Source organism: Falco peregrinus, chromosome 10, assembly GCF_023634155.1.
Source record: "Falco peregrinus isolate bFalPer1 chromosome 10, bFalPer1.pri, whole genome shotgun sequence".
Taxonomy (NCBI): Eukaryota; Metazoa; Chordata; class Aves; order Falconiformes; family Falconidae; genus Falco; species Falco peregrinus.
Window position 1 is genome coordinate 23,621,884 of NC_073730.1, and position 8,373 is coordinate 23,630,256.

General features: G+C 61.8%; 1 protein-coding gene across 1 annotated transcript; it reads left to right on the forward strand.

Annotated features, from left to right (window-relative positions):
- Positions 1-2,244: 2,244 nt before the first annotated feature.
- Positions 2,245-6,731, forward strand: LOC106112566 (Krueppel-like factor 2). Its single transcript, XM_055815876.1, is given in 4 exon segments — positions 2,245-3,282; positions 3,532-4,050; positions 4,052-4,508; positions 5,363-6,731. Coding segments are annotated over 4 exon segments (1,245 nt in total). The 5' UTR covers positions 2,245-3,189; the 3' UTR covers positions 5,539-6,731.
- Positions 6,732-8,373: the final 1,642 nt, after the last annotated feature.

Sequence of the window (8,373 nt, forward strand, 5' to 3'; positions counted from 1 at the left end):
CGGCTGAGCATCCCAGTCCTCCCCAGGCCCGGGGCAGGCAGGGTGGACACAGCAGCTCGCTCCGCCAGTGCAAACGAATCTGCCCTCTGTGCCCTGATAACATTGTGTTTGTTGCAGAGCGGGAAGAGCCTGCCAGCACACGATAAGAGCAGATGACTTTACTCTGGACCCGCTCCGGATTGAATTATGCTTTAATTTCATTTTCAGTTCCTCTTTTCTTTTCAGAAGGGAAAGGGGGCTTGGGGGGGTGCAGGCAGGTCTAGGGGCTCCCGGACCCTTCTCCAGACAGGCCAGCCCTGTGCAGAGGGGAGGACAGAGAGTAAAACCCAGCCAAGTCCACTTTATGTTGTCAGGGATGCAATCCGAGTGTCACAGCAGCCCGGGGCGTCCTGCTGTGTGGGTCCCCATGGCACCTCCCCATGGGGTCCCCCGTGGAGCTTTTGGGGCTTGGGTTTTGCCTCCCACCAAAGCAGAAGCTCTCGGGGCTGTGACGCTGTGACTGGTGTTGGAAGGGCTCTGTGGTTCCCGTTGGAGAGAGGGCACTGGAGATGCTCTCAAGGGGAGTCCCCTGGGTTCATTCCAGGCTCCCAGCTTCAGCTGATGGAGCACAGCAGGGGACGCAGCGCAGGTGTTTTTCAGTCCCCGGGTGTTTTGTGGGGTAGACTCCTCTGAGTCTCCTGGGGGTCCTGCCAGGTGGCCCGTGCATTTATGCCATGTGGGGCATCACCACCCCCGCTCACCCCACACATGCTGCGTGCCATGGAGAGGGTGCCACAGCGCTGAGGCAGGGTTGGCAGAGCTGCCGATACTCTCGGCTTGATGGGGCCACCTCCAGCACACCAGGCTGGGCATGGCATGCTCCTCCGCTGCCAAATGTGCCAAGAGCAGGGATAACCATTAACCCTTTCCTCTTTAGCCATCACCTGAGCGGGCGGCCCTTCCCACCCTCTGTTTGCTCTCCTGCTGGGTTGCCGTTTGATCTCCTGGGATGCCAGCAACTTTACAGCCTGCTGTAGTGGCGTAGGAGATAATCCGTGTTTCCTAAACGGGCTTCTGTCAACAGCAGGCTGTGCACGCACTGGCTGCTCCTGCTTGCCTCTCTCTTAGCTCGGAGGAGGCTCTCAGGGCAGAGGGGCTGGCAGGGCTGCGGTGGGGAACCCCCGTGTCCACTCTGCCGCTCACAGCAAGCAAACCCCTCCAGTGCCGCCCTCCCCAGCTCCCTGCGCAGTCAGCACTGGCAGTGCTTGTGTTGGTGTGGTGCCTGTTGCGGTGCCGCTCCCCTCTGCGCTGGCCCTCCCACCATAGCATCAGTAATAAGAGTTTCCTGGGGAATATCCCACATTTGCAAGAAATATTGGCTATAAAAATGAACCCGATCTGCTGGTGACACCTCTTTTAAAAGAAGCCAGTGCCGCATGGGTGCAGATGCCAAAACTGCCTGGAAAAGGGGAAATCCAAGTGGAATTAGTGTTTGTCTCCTGTGGCATCTGCTCTCACTTATCTATAAGAGTTTGGGGCAGGAACTGCCTTGCTATTAATTATTATTTGGCCAAGAAACAAATAATGGGATTAACCAGTGATTTAAATAAGCTACTCTGGGGGCCAGGCTGAAAGGGATTTTGAGTGATGGCCACATGCTTTTTTGCTACAAATGAGGTGACTTTTTTCAAGGAAAGACTTGCAGCCTCTGTGTTTTGGGCCACCGGGTGGCATTAATAAACCCACTCCTTCGCCAGCAGCTGGGCACGCGGGCCCCAGGCAGCAACCCAGCATGTGCTCTGGAAACCAGGGCAGGGATTCTTGGTAAAAGGGGGAAGATTTGAATCGTTGTTGTTCCACTGGATTACCGAAATAATTTATTGCAATGCTCCACCCTTATAATTAAAGTGTGGTGATGAAAGCAACTGGTAGAGTAGCTTTGGATCCAGAAGCGGCGTGTGTGTGTGTATGCGAGCACCTCACCTTTGGTGTTTATATTTGTTTTTTTTCAAATTGACTCTTCGCTTCTGAATAGTGCAGGCAGCAGCCCCAGTTCTTAGAAAGGTATCTGCACATGGAAAGCCCCAGAAAGCAGGGAGACAGGCTCCAGGAGATAAGAGCCATTGCTTCTTGACAAATGCAGGAGTAGCAGGGCCATTCCTGGTACTGGTTGGACAGGGGCCAAACAGAGAAGGTCTCACTGTGAGCCGGACAGGGCAGTAGAGAGCCCCTGGGGAGGTCTGCGCAGCACCCTGGGTCTCCATGCTATGTCCCAGCTCGCCAGCGTGGACTGGGGCACCTGAGTGTCTTCTGTGAGGTGGGACAGCCTGATCCCCTTGCAGCCCCCGCCGTGGGAAGTCCTGGGGCTGACGGCACCATCCCAGGGGCTCCATGGGGTGCACAAGGTCGGACAGCCAGCCCGTACCCCCACGGCCAGACGGTGGGAGGCTGAGCCAGGGCGCTGATCGCCAGGCAAACGTCTGGCAGGGGCTGTGGGGCAAGATGAGGCGCTGCAGGCAGGCTGCCAGCCCCCCGGCAGGGTATACCAGACGGTTATCTCGGCTCACACATGCACCCTGTGCATGGCCAGATGGGAGCCGGTACGCTCTGGGCTACTGATTGCCTCGCCGACGGCACCGAGGACGCAGCCTCACGGGCGCTGTTGCATGAAGCTCAGCCACACCACCTTTGCTCGTTGACGCGCTGGTCGCCCCCGACGGCGACCGCCGGGCTCGGCTCGCCGACCGCACCCCCCGCCGGCACATTCCCACCGCCCACTCGGGGCACGGTGTGGGGGGACCCCCAGCTCTGCGATCGCCAGCCCCCCTCCCCGCCCGCTGCGCGGGGCAAGCCAGCAGGGCACCGCTGCTCCGCGGGCAGGAGGGACCCCGGGCTTCGCGACGGACCCCGCCACCGCGGGGACCCCACCGCGCGGGCAGGGGCCGGGGCCGCGGCGTCGGGCAGGGGCAGCCGCCACCAGCCCGCCCGGGCAGCGCCACGAGAGTGGGCGTGGCCTACCCCACGGGAGCCAATAGAGCGCGGCGGCGGCGAATATCAAGGCTAGTCGGGCCAATAGGGGCGCAGCCATGCTGTTAACAGCTTAGGGGCGCGGGGCGGCGCAGAGCAGCGCTGCCGCCGCCGCGGGGAGCGGAGCGGTGCCGGGCTCCGCGCACCGTGCTCCCCCAGCCCGCCGCGGTTCCCCGGCCCGCCATGGCGGCGGCCGTGGACGAGAGCACCCTGCCTTCCATCTCTACTTTTGCTAACCTGCTGCCGCTGGAGGAGCGGCCCGCCGACATGCTCCACGTAAGGATCGGGCGGCGGGGTGGGGGGGATACGGGGCAGAACGTCCCGGGCTGGGGCTCGGCCCGGCTGGGGGGGTGAGCCCCCTCCCGCCGTCGGAGGGCGCCCTGGCGGCGGTGCAGCCGCAGCGGTGCCGACCCGTCGGACGGGTTGGGGGGAGCTGCCGCCCCGGGCGGGAGGTGCGGGCCGTGGGGGCCGGGTGGCGGGCGCCGCCGTCGGCCCTGCCGGTCCTGACGCCCCTCTCCTCCGCAGAGGATGCTGCAGCAGGACGGCGCCGCCGCCGTCAAGCGGGAGGACGACGACTTGGGCAAGTTCGTGGACTTGGACTTCATCCTGGCGCACACCAGCAGCGGCGGGCAGGGGCCGCCTGGCCCCAACTACCCCCTGCCCGAGACCCCCGAGAGCTGCGGCACCACCTACGACAGCGACGGCTCCTACCCGACATCGGGCAAGTTCCCGGCTTCTTACCCCGAGGGCCAGGGCCACAGCTACGTGGCCGAGCTGCTCACCCCGGACCTGCCCGGCCACTGCGACCTGCAACGGAGGGAGTACACGGAGCTGCGGGTGCCCGGCGGCCCCCCCCAACACCCCCCCCATCACCACCCGCCCCTGCACCCGGCCCTGGCCCGCCCGCTGCCTCTGGACCCTGCGCAGCCCTTCGGGCCCCGCATCAAGAAGGAGCAGCCGGAGGAGCGCGCCTGCATGCTGGGGCTGCCTGCCGCCGAGTACCTGGGGCCGGCCGGCGGCGAGCACAAGCCGCGCGTAGCGCCGGGTCCCGGGCCGGGGGCCAGTGCCGGGGCCGCCGCTGCCCTACCCGGGCTTCGCCCACGGCCGCCTGGGGCCCCCCGAGGAGCCGCTGCCCGGCGCCGACCCCCACCTCCTGGCCGACCTGCCGCCCCACTACGCCGTGGCCCCGCACCGCTACGCGCCCCACTTCGCCCCCCAGCCGCCGCCGCCGCAGTTTCATGGACACTTCAGTGTTTTCAGGGAGCCCCTGAAGGGGCCGGGCCCGGGCCCGGCGGGGCTGCCCGGGCTGCTGGTCACGCCGCCCAACTCCCCGGTGCTCGAGTACTTCCCGGCCGGGCCCCCCCCCGAGGACTGCAAGCCCAAGCGCGGCCGCCGCTCGTGGGCGCGCAAGCGGACGGCCACGCACAACTGTGAATACCCGGGCTGCGGCAAGACCTACACCAAGAGCTCCCACCTCAAGGCGCACATGCGGACCCACACGGGTAAGGGCGCCTGGGGGGAGGGCGGCGCGCGCGCGTGGGGGGGAGAAACGCGCGAAGGGTCCCAGGTGGGGGGGTCCGGGTGTACGGCGAGAGCCAGGACCCGCTCCGGCGCCGTTCCCGGGGCTGTGGAGGGCCGTTGGGGGAGGTGGCACCGGGGGCGCACGGTGAAGACCCGCCGTGGTCAGTCCCGGGGCGCGCGGAGGGTCCCCGTGGTGGGGCTGGGTGGGGGCACTCGGGGAGACCCCGCAGCCGGCACGGGGCTGCACGAAGGGGGGTCCTGCATGCGGGGCAGGGTGCGAGTGGGGATGCCCCTGGGAGATCTCTGAAAGACCCCGTGGTTGTGCTGGGTAGGGGCACACGGGGACCAAGGCACACAGTGAGACCACTCCTGTGACACCCCCACTTGCTGATCTGAGGGCCCAGGGGTGCCTGGAGAGGCAGGGCCTGGGGGCACATGGAGAATCCCCCCACGTGGGGGTGAGCAGAGCAGGGAGACAGACTCGGGGTGTATGGTGAGACCCCCTTGGCAGAGCTGGAGCAGAGCACATGGTGCAGCCCCACAGCAGGGACGAGCCAGGGGAGCACCCACTGTTTGAAGTGGGGCAGGGGTGCCCAAAGGACTGGCCCCATGCGGGGCATATGGGGAAGGGCAGGAAGATGGGGGATGAAGGAAAGGTGGGGCAGGCAGAGGTGTGCAGTGTGAGTACCCAGCAGGACTCCCTTCTCTTGAGGATGGGTGGGGAGGTTGGAGATCTCCCTTGAAAAAGGGGGCTGCTGGGCAGGGGAGCACAGGGGCAAAAGGCATAGGGAGGATGGGGACCTCCAAGCCCACTGACACCCCCTCTCCTCCACAGGTGAGAAGCCCTACCACTGCACCTGGGAAGGCTGTGGCTGGAAATTTGCCCGCTCCGATGAGCTGACCCGCCACTACCGCAAGCACACAGGGCACCGGCCCTTCCAGTGCCACCTCTGTGAGCGGGCTTTCTCCCGCTCTGACCACCTCGCCCTCCACATGAAGCGGCACATGTGAGCGGTGGGCTGTGGCTGGGCTTGGTGTCCTCGGAGCCAGCTCACGGTGTAAATAGTGTTGGGCCTGGAACGGCACTGGGGAGCAGCCCGGCCGCCCAGCCCTCTCCGCTTGTAGTTGATAACTAGTTTTTTTTCTCCTGCCCCTGCTGTGAGAGCTGGGCCCAGCTGAGTGGTGGGGAAGGGCTGCTTTGGGGTGTAGATGGGGAGCAAAGCTGCAAGAAGTGCCTCCAGCCCTTGCCAGGCATCACCACTCAGCTCCCTGTGCCTGGAGGGTACCACCCCCCCCAGCCAGGTACCCAGTGAGTGGGGGGTGCTGGTGCAGGCAAGGATCTGTTCCCAGAGCCCCTGGCTTGTATTTGGCATCAGCTTAATTTTTTCCCCTCAAATACTGGCACCCACCTGGCTCCAGGGACTCTGGTGGCTGACTCTGGCCAGGTTTCGGCCAGAGACCCATGCCCGCTGGGTGCACGGGTTGTAGTTCTGGGAAGTGGGTTGCTAGTCTTCTCGGTTGTGGCCATCAGAACAAACCTCCTGACCCAATAGCCCAGAGTGGACGGGATAAGGGTGGGACCTGACTGTGGCTCGTGGCTGTAAAGGTTGGCAGGGGGTTGGCAGTGCAGTGTCACCTTGCACAGGAAGCAGGGATGCTCCTGTTTCCAGCTTGGGACCCCACTGGGCAGTCCAATCCTGGCCATTCCCACAGTTTCCTGCTCAGGAGCCTAAAGTGGCTCTTGTCTGCTTTCATTTGTCTTCTTCCCTTCAGGATGACACCAGGTACTGCTGCAGCTGCCTTTCCCATGCTGCTTTTTGAAATTTAGTGTGTAAAGGACTGAGTCCAGCTATGAATGCCCAGGTCTCTGCTATACTTGAAACTTTTGTAGAGGGGGGAAAAAACTCAAAAGAAAATGAGTCTTTTTATGTGCAGCTTCTGCAAAGCAAGTTGTAAATTAAACAAAGCAGTAATATATAATGTTTCTGGTTTTTTTAATATATTTTTTTTCTTCCAGCTGGGAACACAGATGAGTCTCGGCTTTGGGAAGTGCACTGTTCCCGTCTGTGTATATTGTTAATTAACATTTCTCTGCTTGGGCACGTTAGGTCTCTCGCACCCTGAAATGTTACTTTTCTTTATATGCAAACTGTTGAAATATTGTGATCTGCTGTATAATAAATAAACAAGATGTAAACATGAAAGAGCCAGGAGAGTTTACTTTAAAGCTTTCTTCTAAGAGGAGAGGGTGAGGCTGGGCTTGCTTGTCAGTAAATATTTACATCGATGTTCATTTCTGCTTAAGTTAGCTGCGGAGGATCGATGGGGAACGCCCAAGCCTCGGCATCTGAGCAGCATCTCCTGTGCAACAGCTCTTGAGTCACCCCACTTCCCTGTGCCTCAGTTTCCCTAATCTGCAGATGGGGCAATTGCAGCACCGGGATGGCGTGACTGGTCCTGCGGTGAGTCATCCCCGAGGGGAATGGCAGCTGAAACCGTACCAGGAGCCTCACTGGTCCCAGCTTCATTCTGAGCAGTCCTGTCCCGCTGTCCCCTGCAGTGGGAGCTCTGCAGCACTGGCCTTGTGGTCATAACCAGGAGGCTGGTGGCAGCCACCTGGTCCTGTGTGCTGTCCCGGTTGTTCTCCTTGGGGGTGGCCTGGCAGCTTGGTGGGGTTCAGGTGCTGAGGTTTCCCTGCGTTAATAGGTGGTGACTCAGCACAAGCGTGCTGGCAGGTCCCGAGCTCAGCAAGCAGGTCTGGCTCCATCCCTCCCTCCCACAGCTGATTACCCGTGATGCACACATCCCTCTGAAGGCAGGGGCTTGTCTGGACCTGACACCATGCTGGCAGGGCGGGGAACGTGCTGTATGGGCTGTGGGATGCCTTGGCTCAGGGTGGTGGTGGCTTCCTCCTCCTGTGCTTGCTGCCATAACCCCCCTGCGGCTGGCCAGGGCTGGGGGATGCCCTGGGGCTCCTTGTCCCACAAGCGGAAATGGGATGTAGCTGTACTGCTGAGGTGGGCTGGGCTGATCCCACTCCTTCCCCGTTTCCTGCTTGCAGATGGGGAGAGTCAAGTTGGAAGAAGACGGGAATGGCAAAGCGGGGCTGGTGTCCCCTTGAGGGGTAGCTAGCATTTTGGGGCAGCACCCAGCCTTGGGGTCTGCCTGGAGCAGGTACGAAAGCATGGGTGTCTCCAGGCAGGGTGGGAGCAGCTCGGTATGTTATGTCCTGCCTGCAGGCCTGGGCATAGGACTGCATCTACAGGTGTCACGGATCCATCAGGCTCAATCACTTGTCCTTTCCCCAGCTGCCTCCACCCTTTGCTTGCCCCACTTTCTGAGAGCTGCCTGCGTGGGGGGTGACCATGCTGGGACACGAGTGAGCTGTGATGGGGTACTGGGGGTGTCTTGCTCCTGGGACCCCCAGTACTCAAGGGCGAGGGTCCAGTGCTGGTGGGGTGGCTGGAGCAAAACTGCCTCTTCCCTGGAGACTTGTTCAAAACGTCACATGGACGGAGAGGGAAAGGTGTGGGCTGTTTGAATTAGCGATGAGTCAGGCTGGCAAAGCCAGATGGGGAGAGTGCGTGCCTGCATGTTTGTATGCATATAAGTAATCTCTGGCTTTGTGTTTTTATTATGATTATTATTTTTATTTCCAGGGGAACCATGAATTTCTCCAACCATCTCGTCCCACTGGAAAGGCTGGCTCTGCTGTCCTGTCTTCCCTAGGCATCCTGGGAGCTGGAGTGACAGTCCACGGCTGTTTTGAGGTTCAGCTCTGAGATCAGAGCACAAACCAGTTCTTCCTCGCCTTTCATCATCGCTACACCAGGGCGGGAGCAAGGT